This window comes from Microchirus variegatus (assembly GCF_963457635.1).
Source record: "Microchirus variegatus genome assembly, chromosome: 14".
NCBI lineage: Eukaryota > Metazoa > Chordata > Actinopteri > Pleuronectiformes > Soleidae > Microchirus > Microchirus variegatus.
In genome coordinates this window covers 9,910,822-9,924,336 of record NC_139815.1, presented here as the reverse complement: position 1 = coordinate 9,924,336, position 13,515 = coordinate 9,910,822, and the positions used below count along the sequence as shown (strand labels likewise).

Sequence of the window (13,515 nt, the reverse complement as noted above, 5' to 3'; positions counted from 1 at the left end):
CACAGGCGACATAATGCGTCAACAAGTCTTTGAAAACTGATTTAATGATTCGTAGATGTGTGTTTTGATGCCGTCTCTTGAACTGAAAGATGGAAAAAACACTTTAGTGTGATTTTATCCTGTTGTAACCTGCCTGCTCCAAAAGGTGACTCTGCTCTCTGAGAACGGTTAGGATTTGTCCACAGGGATTATCGACAGAAATATGGCTTCTCTTGATTTAAAGAGGTTTTTTTTGTTTTTCTTTACCAACAGGAGGAACAAAAACTACAAATCAAAGCCAGTTCTCCCGAAGGTACTTCCCTGTTTTTGTACTATTCAAAGGAAGATTTTCTCAAGTAATGTTACATTATATAAAATTATCGAATGACTGTGTCTGTAGCATTTACTCAATGTCAAGTCCCTGAAGCACCTCAGCAACCTGACGCTGCACGACCGCATCACCAAGTCACTGCTTCACCTGCACAAGAAGAAGAAACCACCGAGCATCAGTGCTCAGTTTCAGGTCTCACACACACACACACACACGCACACGCACACGCACACATACACACACTTTGACCATAAGCCCTACTACTATCTGAAACACTGTGTGGGGCTGCAAGCCATTCAGACTATGGAGGAGTTTGAATGATTATAATCCCTGCTCCAGCCAGCAGGGGCACTTTAGTATGGGCTTTAACACTCACACACTTGCAATATTAAAAAAAATAATAATAATCACCAGAGCATCTTAGACATGATTTTAGACTTGATTTAAAAAAAAAAAAAAAAAAAAGAAGCATGACAAAGAGGGGACTTAAAAATGTCCCCTGTTCAACATGGAGTCCCCTCTTTGTGGGTGTGTGACAACACCGAAGTCCACTACTGGTTCACAACTACACACACACATACAGATTTATTGTAGGACATTGCATTTCATTTCAGCAGGCGAAACAGAAATGTATAGCTAACCTTAACTGTCACCTTACCTGGCCACAATTTAAATCTTAGCCCTTAACCAGTTCCTCAGAAAATAGGTTTTGTCTAATTAGAACCAGGTTTTGGTTTCCATGATGACTACTGGTCCTGACAAGTTTAAAGGTCATAAAGAGGTAGCAAATGCAAAAACACACACACACACACATAGAAATAACAGGATAATCCTGACCTTGTGTTCCTATATCCAGCTGTGAATACGATTAAAAACAAGGTGTGTCCTTTACAGCTGGCTGTGGTGGAAACATCCCTCTATTTCTCTGCTTTGCCAATCAACTCTACCGTCCACACTGTCTGATCCATATATTTGGCCACTACTTGCGTTGTGTCGTTCACACACCCACGCGAAAATCTAAAACTGATGACATTATGTCTGAGAATTCAAGGGAGAAAAATAATAATAATAAAAAGTAAATGACTCTTTTCTTTGAAATGGCTAGTAACTGGAAGTTTCCCAGTTATTGACAAGCCCCATTTTCTCATCGAATATACAAAGCTATGCATGACCAGGCAAAGTGAAGAGATTGTTATCGATGTATATCAAAGCTCACAGACATCAACTCAGAACAACTGCCAACGATTTTAAAAGAAGCGGCTTTTTTCTTGCCGATATCTTTGAAAGTGAAGTGAGTGAAGTGTGTGTGCTCTGGCTGTTGGAGGCGCACAGATGAGTGCTGAGGCCCCTCTGGCAGGCGGCCTTGGCCCCAGTGTGTGGATGACTTCACTTCCCACATCCTGTGCTGCGCTGATTTCTTTAATCTCCCGTGGACGGGGGAGGAGACTGAATTCCTCCCACCGCTGAATTATCACACACACATACTGACACACATGTGCGGCTGTTTACACACACACACACACACAATGACTGCATATTTACACAGAGATGGTGTTGGTATTTGTGATCACAGACCTGACCGACGCATCTGTCAAACAACTGTGCAGCAACAAAATCAGTGTGTTTTCACTTGTTATTCTCAGACTTTGTGTGTCAAATGTGACAGCTTGTTTTTTTTTCGTGCGTCTCACTCTGCAGGCCTCTCTCAATAAGCTCATGGAGACTCTGGGTCAGTCTCAGCCTTATTTTGTCAAGTGCATCCGCTCCAATGCTGAGAAGGTACAGTGTGCAGACTTCAGTCACTTTCACTGGTTTTCAAGCATTTTTCATTTCCTTTCAAGTTTGAACGTTTTCCTCTCTGTAATTTCCCCCCTCTTCTCTCTGCCTGTTTGCTCTCTCTCTCTTTCTTGGTCATCCTCAGCTGCCCTTACGGTTTAACGATAACCTGGTGCTCAGGCAGCTGCGTTACACAGGCATGCTGGAGACTGTTCGCATTCGGCAGTCGGGCTACAACATCACGTATGGCTTCAAGGTAACAATCACACATTTATACGCCGTACTTAAAACAGTCATTATGTTAAATAAAAGGAGAAACCAAACTTTCACTGGGCGCTGACGCAAATCCCAATTGATATTGGTTGAGAGGCAGGAAACTCCCTGCTGAACCGGTCAATGGGCCAACATTCATTAGTCTGGTCCTTTGTACAGTGGGAGGAAGCTGGGGTAGCAGAGAAAAGCCACACAGGCACAGGGAGAGCATGTAAAGTCCTCACAGAAAGAACCCAGGCTCAAGCCGGGATTTGAATCAGACCAACATTTGATTAAAAATAAACAAATGCAGCGTTTGCTGTAATGGGAATGAAAATGTTGTAGCAGCCCTGATACATTTAAAAGAAATCTTGACATCTTGAGGTACAAATCTGATGCAACTAATACTGGAACAACTGGAACAAGTGTTAAAAAGTGCCTAAAAGATAAATCATGTATTAAACACAGTCTAGAGCAGAGGTGTCAAACTGGTGGCCCATGGACCACATCTGGCACCCTTGTGATTCCATGCGGCCCACCACTTAATATCATGTTATAAGTAAATCATTAAACATGTTTTTTTTTTTTTACTTAAAGTTGTGGTTTTGGATTTATTTCGCATCATAAATATGTTGTTATTATTATGTCGTAAACATTGTTCCTTATCAAAACAAACACTTTATGTTTAAAAATAATGTCAGCTATCATCATGAATATCTTTATTATGATGTCATGATGGACAACTGTGTTATAATTTTTAAGCTCATATTGCTCACCCGCTACTGAACATCTCATCCTCTTGACCAGACTAGGTCTAGATGCATTGTAGTGTTACCCCAGTTACCCTTGTTAATCTTTATTCTACTATATTCATTTTCAGAGAAAGCATCGAAGAGAAGATGTATGGATATTTCTTGGTTTCAATCGGGTCATAGCTCTAAAAATACTAGACTCTATAGATCTTACATTTAATTCATCTTTTATTTTCAAACAAATCATATTTCTATTAGACCCTCCCTCATTTTAGACTCCAATAACTCAACTTTTCTCCTAGCCCAGCTTGAGAATTATTTTTATTATAATGAACATGACAAAAGTCATAGAAAAAGGTTAGGGTTAATGGCTGAATAAACTAACTTTATTTCTTTCCTCTAAGTTATTACAGACACACTTCATTCACTGTTTCTGTCAGGTATGATATTTCCCAGTTCCCTCAGTAATGCACTGATCCCCAAAACCTGAACAACACTCAGATTCCCATGTGGTTAGATACCAGTTAAGGACTCTAATGTGGAGGAATACACGTGCCTAATGGTGTTCGACCTGGCATGAATCATCTGTTGTGTCAGGAGGGAATTATGGCGTGGTGTTGAGGAGCCATTGTAACCACACACTGGCACTCGTATAAGAATGATGTCAACCCTGTGATAAATGTTGTGTGACTAATAAATCAGATTGTGTTTATTGCTGATTGGAAGGGAAGTCTTTGGACAGAGAACACAGACTCCATTTAGTTCACTTTGTGGTCTCTCCACGTGTTCATTTGTGCAAATCTTGTTTCGGGCACTAGTCCGGGCACATCCGCTTGCGTACATTGAACCGCAGGAGAAGAATAATGTCCGTTTTGGAGGTGTTTCACGAGCGACAGTGTCTTCTGACTCTGGGTCAAAGTCGTAAAAGAGACTGCGGCGGGGAGTCGTGACAAAGCTATTTTTAAACATTGTTAAAACAATGTTATGATGATGAGTAGCAGTGCATCCATTGTTCCAGAGGGGGGAGCTGCTCTTCTGAGAGCTGGTGTGCTAATTAAGTCACTTCCAGGTATTGGCCAATCACAAGACAGTTGGGAAGGCTCTACGCTGGCTGGCCAATCACAACACAGTCTGTCTTCTGGGTGTGAGATTTCAGTCTGAAACAGCGCGACTGACGAGAGCTTCAGTGAGGAGAGATTTCTATCGGCTCATTTACAGCAACTCGGAGGTTTTTGACCATAAAAATAAGTTCCATAACTCACATATATGTGCGATAGGACCACTATGTGAGCTTTAAAGAAAAAAGAAACTGGTTTGATTTATAGCTTAATTTATGAGAAGAAAATGTGTCCTGTAATCTGCACCCACACCAACATTTAAAAAAGTAAACTATCAAACAACAAACACCGGTAAAAGCATTAAATTGCCTCAGTTCATAAACGGTCGATGAGCTCACTCAAATCATTTTATCATCAGGCATCGTCACCGACCACAAATTCCGACAGACATTTAGTGCTACAGTCAGCACTAATGAGAAATATTTCAGTCACAGTATCACTCTGGAGGACTGCGCAATTTCCCAGATCTTCAGAACAGAGCCTCATCTTTGTCCTTCACTCTCTTTCTCAAACACTCCCCATGCTTGTAATTGTATAAACACAGCATCTGTTTCCCTATCCACCCCCTACAGCCCAGGGTGCAGAGTGTATTGGATTCAGACAATGGGCCTCAGTTTGAAAGAGTGGGAGTTCAGCATATTTATGCCATGATGTTTGAACCCCTCAAAATATGGACAGCATGGATTTTTTTTTTTTTACCTGAAACCACATGTGCTTGACAACTTATTATTTTTTTGTCCTCGACTTGTTTCTGCGGAAGAGATGATACAGTAGACTGCTGAAGTCACTGGTCAAGGGTTAGATCTCAGATTCAAGGCCAGAGTTACAACTGTCGAGGAACTTGAATCAGTTTTTTGGAAAAACAAGTGATATATCCATTGATGTAAAACCATTGTAGATGCATATTTCATTAAATCTCATGCACATGAGAAAACGCAAAATGCAGAGCAGATACTGCTGGATAATGAACATATTTCTCAAAGGAGACATATGTAATTTTAATACTTATATTTGGGACTCTGGAGGCCCTATGAGAAGGCAAAGTGTGAAAAAATATGACTCACTCATGTTTATGTGGTCCTCCTCAGTCTAAGTACAGGAGATAATGCACAGTGCAGCACAGAGTTCTACACAAACTTCCAGCCTCAGAGGATTCACATGTCCAGTGGATACATTTTATATATGACGGCAATGTGTCGGCTAAAGTCGGCGAATGATGGCTTTTCCAATTGCTAACTGCTGTTAGCATACAGCTGCAGGAGCCTCAGTGACGCTGACGGAGTTTCCTGTGTCTCATTTGCATTTAAAGAGACAGACACTCAAAACAGAGCGTTCTGAACAGGGCTGTGGTGCTTCATCCTTAAGGTATTTTGACCAAAGCATGTCACAGGCATGTTCATTAGGACACCAGGGGACTAGGTTCACTTGGAGAAATAGGGTATAATATGACTCCTTTAATAAGAGTTTTCCTTGTTCTCTCCTTGTAGGATTTTGTTCATCACTTCTGTGTGCTGCTGCCAGAAGGCACCAGTGCCACCAGAGAGGGAATCCAGCAGTCTCTGGACCAGCTACACCTAAAGCCAGATGGGTACCAAGTGGGAAAGACGATGGTATTCACCGTTCACTTCTTTCCTCTTTCCATGTCATAATGATAAATAGTTGCAGCAAAAACATATGGCGTAACATCTGCTTTTAACATATCCATGTCTGCAACTGGTCTCTTCTGTATAAAAATGTCAATAATTAGCTAGTCATTGTAAATTTATATTGCACAACTTGAGAGCTTTGTTCCACTCTCACTTGGTTTTAATTCATCCCAAAGATTTCCTCAATAACACCAAACGTCTATACGGAGTATCTGAGTTTAATGTGCGTATGATATGTTTTTTTTAACAAGCTGAAAATATAAGACACGTGATATGACTTATTTTTACAGTTGTTAGAATTCAGTGGGAAGTTGAGATGAACATCAGGGTCCAATAAGTAAAGGAAAGTCATCATTCATGATGCGGGAGTAAAATGAAAAAGTTTAGTGATGTCATTGTTTGTTGACACTGGGGAAAGAGAATGTTTTGGCTTATTATACGTATACTGTATATATCTAATGATGTGTTTTATACTACGCTGTGTGTTGCATGTTCATGCTTTTAAAAGTCTGGAAATAACCATTTCAGGTCTGAGACTGTAAATAATGTGGGGGATTTAATTGGTTGGTTTATTAAACTGGTAAATTGCACGGACTATAAATAGAGCGAGGATAGGATAGTGTTGTAGATAACCTCATATTACCTGAAAGCATCCTCTCAACAAAAGGATGTAATAATGACGGTCCCCCATGATGGAGGGCTCCATGTATTTGACTTGCTGTCTATATAATTAGAGGATCATACCTGACATTCTTGTGACCACGTATCCAGTCAGGGATTTTTGTGGTTTGTGTGTGTGCTTGTGAGTAACTGTGAGCAGGATGTTTTTATTCTTTATGGAAAGTACGCATGCCTAAGCCCCTCTGTAAGCAGCCGGGCAGGCTTGGGTCTTCATTAACTCCATCATGGTCCCTCCCCAGGTGTTCCTGAGGGAGGCTGAGCGTCAGAGGCTGCAGGCCTTACTCCACAAGGAAGTTCTCAGACTCATCGTCATGCTGCAGCAGCGATTCAGAGCCCGGCTGGAGAGGAGGCAGTTTGTGAGGATGAGGGAAGCAGCGATCTGCATCCAGGTATCGTGTAGTGCTTTTTATCTTTGATGCTTTTTGTAATTTCATCTTTAAAATTTTTGATTTAAAATATTATGCTCCTGAGAAAGACTTTGATGACTGAGTGCTAAATGAATAATATTGTCAGCTTTCTTCTGCATTGTATGGCAACTACATGATCATTATTATAATTTAACACATTAATGTAACCTAAATAAAATAAATATTCTGTTAACCGCAAAAAAATAGTAATATTATGGGTTTACACTTTAGATTAGGGAACACATATTCACCATTAACTAGGTGCTTACTAACCTGTATAAGTTGCATACTAGCCCTTTATTAGTAAATATTAAGCATGTATTAACACCTTATTCTACATAACCTTATTCTACCTCTATTACAACATGAATTAAGATTTTTCCTACATAAGGCGTTAATATGTGCTTAATATTTACTAATAAAGGGCTAGTATGCTACTTATATGCATGTTAGTAAGCACCTATTTAATGGTGAATATGTGTTCCCTAATCTAAAGTGTTACCCATTAGGTGAATAATGTTTAATATTTAATTACATTTCCAGCTCTGTGATAACACAGTTATACCATGTTCTTTCCAAAGTAATATCCAAGTAATCACTCCGTAATGACAATATAACTGTGTGCTATTACCATGTTGTAACTGCACTGTAATGTAAAGTAAAAAAAACAAACCAAAAAAATTATAATTAGTTATTCAAATACTAATTTTACGATTTGACGTCTGTATGACAGTTCCGTTCAAATTGTCACTCGTAGACATTACAAGTCAAGCTATGAATTCATTTATATGTCACTCCAATAATAAAAGTGAGGTTAAAAGTATGAATAATGTATTACTGTATGTATGCTTAACATACTAATGAATTGTCCTGTTTTTTTGTTTTTTCTGTTTCTTGCTGTTTTGTATAGCTAGTTTTATTATGTATATATTTTGTTCTTTTTATTCCAAAATCAACCTGCCTAATATGGACTACAGAGGGAAATTAGCCCCTGGGCTATAATCTGGCACATTTACATGTACTTTTGTATATGTTCATTAATGTGCATTGGCATTGTCCTGAAATAATAAATAAAAAAAATAATGCATGAAAAAGTATCATGAAAATAAAACATCTTCTCTGCATCTCCTCACAGAAATGGTGGCGTTTTTACCGATCCCTTGAGGAGGAAGAGGTGGAGGAGGAGGAAGAAGACGAGGATGATTATGACCCTAATGTCCAAGGGGGGGCAGTGTTGTGTTTGCAGACCCACTGGAGAGGTTTCAGAGAGCGCCAGAGGTTCAGGCTATGGAGGGACGCTGCTCTGGTCCTACAGAGGGCGTGGAGATTATGGCTCCATCGGCGCTGCACAGCGGCTCTGGTTATTCAGACGGCCTGGCGCTGTCATCGAGCCAGAGAAGACTACTTGCGCGTGTATGATGCTGTGGTACGACTACAGGCAGTGAGCAGAGGCTTCCTTGACAGGCAGAGGTAAGCCATGGTGTAGAACACTGCCCGTTTTATCCTGAGCTGTAACTGTAGTTCTTTAAATGACCAAATGCAAACCTCCATAGTGTTTTTGTTAAGGTTTATTTTTTTGAAAATAACTTTGTATGTTTGTGACTACATGATTTTGTCAAGCTGCTGAAGAGGTTAAATCTTTGCACACAGCCTCTGTGACGTATTCAGTCATTGTTCAATGTTGTAACAGACCAGGCTTGGTAAGAGTGTGACATTACGCAAGCAGTCCGACATAAAGCAGCTCTATAATCAGCTGACCTGCTGGGAACAATAGTTTTTATCACACTCTAACTGTGCCTCGGCAGTTTGACATCAGCTGAGGTTTTTTGTTTTGTTTGTTTTTTTTAATTCACAGCTTCAAAAAACTGAGAGAGAAGAAGGAGCAGCAGGAGAAGCTGCTTCAGCTCCAGAATGGTCAGGTGAGTCTTTCACCAGAGGAAGAGGAGGGGCCATCTGAGAGAATAATGGGCTTGGACCTCAGCACTTGGGAGGATCGCTCCTACGAACAACGAGAAAGGAACCTGAAAAGCATCAGCAGCCACGAGGCAGCCGTCAGGGAGGAAGGAGATGGACGAGAACACGGCACAACGAAAGAGCAAACCTCTACAGCACAACCTGAAGCGCCAGCCTCCATCTCGACGTCCGCTGTGGTGGTGCGAGAAAGAGCCAGAGCTGTCGACGAGCCCAGTCAGAAAACCACTCGGTCCAAGAGAGAGAGCCGACGGATGAGAGAATTGGAGCAGGCGAAGTTCAGCCTGGAGCTCCTCAAGGTCCGAGCGACCAGCGGTGGAGCTTCGTCGCCCTCTGAGGAACAGCGCTGGTCTGTGGAGTTGGTGCCCCCCGCGACCCCGCCCCTGCGTTCACCCCAGGGCACACCTGACAGCCAGAGCTCCAAAGGCAGCTTTGAGCTTCTCAGCATGGACGAGGAGCCGCCCAAGGCGACAGAAGAGGTGATGGACAGCGAGGACTCGTGCTCCCCTCTGCCTACCATAGATTCAGAGCCTTATGTCGAGGTTGCGTTAATAAGCCCAGAGCCAGATGAATCGTATAGAGCGGAGTTTGCTGATGTTGTGTCTCTACCAGGCTGCCAGGACCAGAACACAATTCAGCCACCCAAAATTGAAAACTACCTCCCGACCTTTTATGTCCCTGCTCGTGACGGCAGCGCACCCGTCTTCCCTCACACTGCTGAAAAGCCTCAACAAAACACAGAAATAGCTGTCGCTGCGACCGACTCCACTGTTACAAAGCCTCTGAGAGAGCGCTCCGAGTCATTGCGTCGACCGGTGGTTGTGGTCATCAGTATGCAGAAAGAAACGCCATTAAGTGAAGAGCTGAGCGATATTGTCCGTCCCCCTGTCGAGGTTCGAGATTCCTCAGCCCAAACTGGCGACTTGACCACATCATCGCCACAGAAACCAGGCCCAGTGACTGCTGCACCTCAAAGTCCCGCCCCGGCCTCTGACCAGACGGTCATCGAGAAACTAGTGCGGCTGAACGAGGAGAAAGAGGAGAGGCAGCGCAGTCAGCGGCAGCAGAACGAACGGGAGATGATGGAGCAAATCAGGCAACAGAAGGAAGTGCTCGAGCAGCAGCGCCTCGTCTTCGCTCAGTACGAGAGAGACATGTTCGAGAAACAAAGAGGTGAAGCTCTGCACCGGATACAGCAGAGTCGACGAGGCGGGGAAGATGTTGGTGCAACTGAAGCCTCTGGCAAACCCCCGCGGCCCAGTTCAGTGCTAACCGAGAGGACCAGAGCGCTCCCGCCTCATCCCAGGACACAGTCGGAATCCGCCGCCGCTCCGTCACTGCACTCTCCCCCTGCTGTTGAAATGCAATACCCCCAGCTGCTGCCTCCTCCGCCAGCTTCTGCTCCCAGGAAAAAACAAACGGAGAGCAGGCCTGCTGCTGCTGCTGCTGAGGGCTGGGCACCCAAGCTCACACTGGAGTCCAGAGATGGAGGAGGAACCAGAGTGAGAACAGCGAACAGCAAACCACCGAGTCATCAGGGCACCAAGGTGAACATGACGGACAAATCGGGAAACATCTTCTTTTCTCCAAAGGACAAAGTGACATTTAATAAGTGAGTAATGAACGAGTACATTTCTGATGTTCTGCGAGTGTGATGTGTGTATCTGTTGGAAAAATCCTGGCACTAATAGTTAAAATAGTCTCATTAAAAATAGAGATTAATGGATATTTTCTATGTTTTCTGAATTTGGCGCACCCTAGTGGTATAATCATGAAGGTACATCAGCGGCCCGGAGCTCTCTCTCGTCGCTGCATGGTACCTGTACTGTATAATGACAATACAGTACTATTACTATTACTATTAGAAGAATCTGGAAGATAAATACATAAATATTCTTTAAATAATGGCTTTAGTCTAATTTTACTGACATTGGTCTTGGTTGCCACTTCATGGATTCTACAATTGGATTTGGATACACTACCGTTCAAAAGTTTGGGGTCACCTATGCATTTTTTTGTGTGTTTTCCATTAAAAGTCACACTTTTATACATCAAAAGAGTTGCAAAATGAATAGAAAATATAGACAAAACATTGACAATATTAGAAATAAGGATTTTTAACTCAAAATAATAAGTTTTCAGCTGTGCTAACATCATTGCACAAGGGTTTTCTAATCATCCAATAGCCTTCTAATGCCATTTGCAAACACAATGTACCATTAGAACACTGGAAATGGGCCTCTATACACCTATTCCATTAAAAACCAGATGTTTGCAGCTAGAATAGTTGTTTACTGCATTAAAAATGTATGGAGTGTATTTCTGATTCTTTTAATGTTATATTCATTGAAAAAAAGTGCTTTTCCTTCAAAAATAAGGACATTTCTAAGTGACTTTTCAACGGTAGGGTAAGTAACAATGGTTCTTTTTTTTTGTTTAACTCATATTTTTCTTTTGTTTATCCAGCAGGTTTAACAGCGATGCTGTCACTGAAGAAAAACACTCCTCGTTTCCCAGAGAAGGACCCACACCAGCGTCCAAACCCTCTAAAGGAACAAAAGTGCGGGATGTAAGTCATCTCTTCTGTTTATTTACTTTTCAGAAAATACGGCTACAACACGTGTTTGCAAATGTGCAGGAGTGATTTTTTTTATTATTTTTTTTTACCATGAAATGTATGAGTGAATTTCAGCAGGAAAGCCCCCCCCCCCACACACACACACACTCTCTTACACAGTAGACATTCACAAAGTAAATTTTTTAAACACGATGCTATCACCTCTGCTAAACTCCAGGTTGGCAGAGCAGGCCAAAAAAAGAAAGCCAGAATGGCACGGACCCGCTCCGACTTCCTCACCCGCGCCCCTATCCTTTCACTTGGGGGCGATTCAGATGAGGATGACTATGATGATGGTGACAGCTCCCACAGCCCCCGTCATTACACTCTGCCCCTCTCCAAACAGAGCTCGGCGGAGGCAGGCTTACGAGAGTCCTGTTTCAGTGACTCAGACATGGTAACGGGCACCATCCTCGCCTACAGTGGCCCTCTCTGCTTTCTTAAAACGTTTCTTCTTCTTCTTCTTCTCCACTTTTCTAACCCCCCTTTCAGCGGAGAGCACGTAGAGATTCTGCTTCAAAAGCAGCTTCAACAGAGCTGTTTTCTTACAATGATATTTTGAACACGTTCACATTTTACTCCATATTTTTTATGTTTTATTTCACATATTTTAAATCTGGTATTTTAAAGACATTGGAACACTTGCTAAAACAGAATATTACCTGAGACAATGATGAATAACACAGCTGTTAATCCATTTTGCTTGACTACTTTTAGAAATAGGTGTCGGATGCAGATGAATTTTGAAATGTGTTATGCCTTTAAAGGTGCATTATGTAATAAATCTAAAGCAACTGGCCATAAAACCCTCCTAATATGTCACAGAGACTCAGGAAAAATGTTCATATAACAAACTGAACTCACCAACAACAACAGTACAGACAAAATATTCGCATTAAAAAAAATATTTTCCGTCTACCAATCATTGCAGTCAGTAGAGTCTCAGCTGCCGAGCAACCATGGGTTGCCAGTTGCGTCTGAGCTACAATGGCGGAGAAAAACGAAACCTAAAAGACCTCTGTATTTTGAATTTGAGTATAGTAACTGTTTTTGGCCAAATTCTTACATATGGCACCTTTAAATGTGACGTAGTTGCTTCTCTAACATTGGCTTCTCTTTCTCTGACAGCTCTAACCATTACTTTTCTCCCCCTTTTCCCCCCCTGTCTAGTTAAATAACAGTATTTGCACGACACTGGGTTCTTTTCTCATCTCTTATTTCAGTAAACCTGGAGAATCGTTGAAAAAAATTTTTTTCTAATCCTCCTTGACTTTCCACTTGATTTTCTAACTTGTGCCTTTTTATTGTATTTTTTCATGAGAAAATAATTTCCACAGTATTTTGTCAACCTTTAGTCACTTAAGACTAGTTTAAAGAATTTCAGAAGCACTGTATTAGTACATTGTAACTGTAAATACATTGGCTGTGATGTGATGCTGCCATCTACTGGCCTGAATTTGGATCATAATACACTCCATTCATGCTCATTTGTTTCAGCCCGTGAGCTCTCAGGAACAGAAGAAGGTGCACAAAGCCATGTCGTCGGGAGATTTGGTCAAAGTGGACTCCATGAAGAACTCACAAGATGGAAGGTTAGCTTAGCATTGTCGTTTTGCCTTGTTTTAATGCCTTAATGCATGTAATCAAGGACACTTATAACTGGAGCTGCAACTAACGATTATTTTCAGAATGGACTAATCTGTTGATTATTTTCCAGATTAATCGTTTGGTCCATAAAATGTTAAGAAAATGTGGATCAGTGTTTGTCAAACCTAGAAATGACGATGTTCTCGAATGTCTTGTTTTGTCCACAAACCAAAAAGATTCAGTTTTAATGATTTCTTTGTTATATGGAGCAAAGAAACTAGGAAAATATTCATATATAAGAAGCTGAAACAATCCGAAATCTTGTTTTAATCATGTAAAAAGCTTCAAACTGTCAAAGGCTGTGTGCATTGAAAGGTGTTTTTTTTTTTTTTTTTTTA

The 13,515-nt window shown here is 41.5% G+C and overlaps 1 protein-coding gene across 1 annotated transcript in view; it reads left to right on the top strand.

Annotated features, from left to right (window-relative positions):
• The window catches only part of myo9aa (myosin IXAa), a 119,617-nt gene that overhangs the window by 95,857 nt on the left and 10,245 nt on the right, over window positions 1-13,515 (top strand). The window contains exons 18-28 of the mRNA XM_083900809.1: window positions 253-292; window positions 380-502; window positions 2,009-2,089; window positions 2,232-2,342; window positions 5,696-5,818; window positions 6,775-6,924; window positions 8,078-8,412; window positions 8,798-10,525; window positions 11,380-11,482; window positions 11,709-11,927; window positions 13,028-13,122. Coding sequence (XP_083756935.1) covers window positions 253-292; window positions 380-502; window positions 2,009-2,089; window positions 2,232-2,342; window positions 5,696-5,818; window positions 6,775-6,924; window positions 8,078-8,412; window positions 8,798-10,525; window positions 11,380-11,482; window positions 11,709-11,927; window positions 13,028-13,122 — 3,108 coding nt within the window. The remainder of the gene's footprint in view (window positions 1-252; window positions 293-379; window positions 503-2,008; window positions 2,090-2,231; window positions 2,343-5,695; window positions 5,819-6,774; window positions 6,925-8,077; window positions 8,413-8,797; window positions 10,526-11,379; window positions 11,483-11,708; window positions 11,928-13,027; window positions 13,123-13,515) is intronic.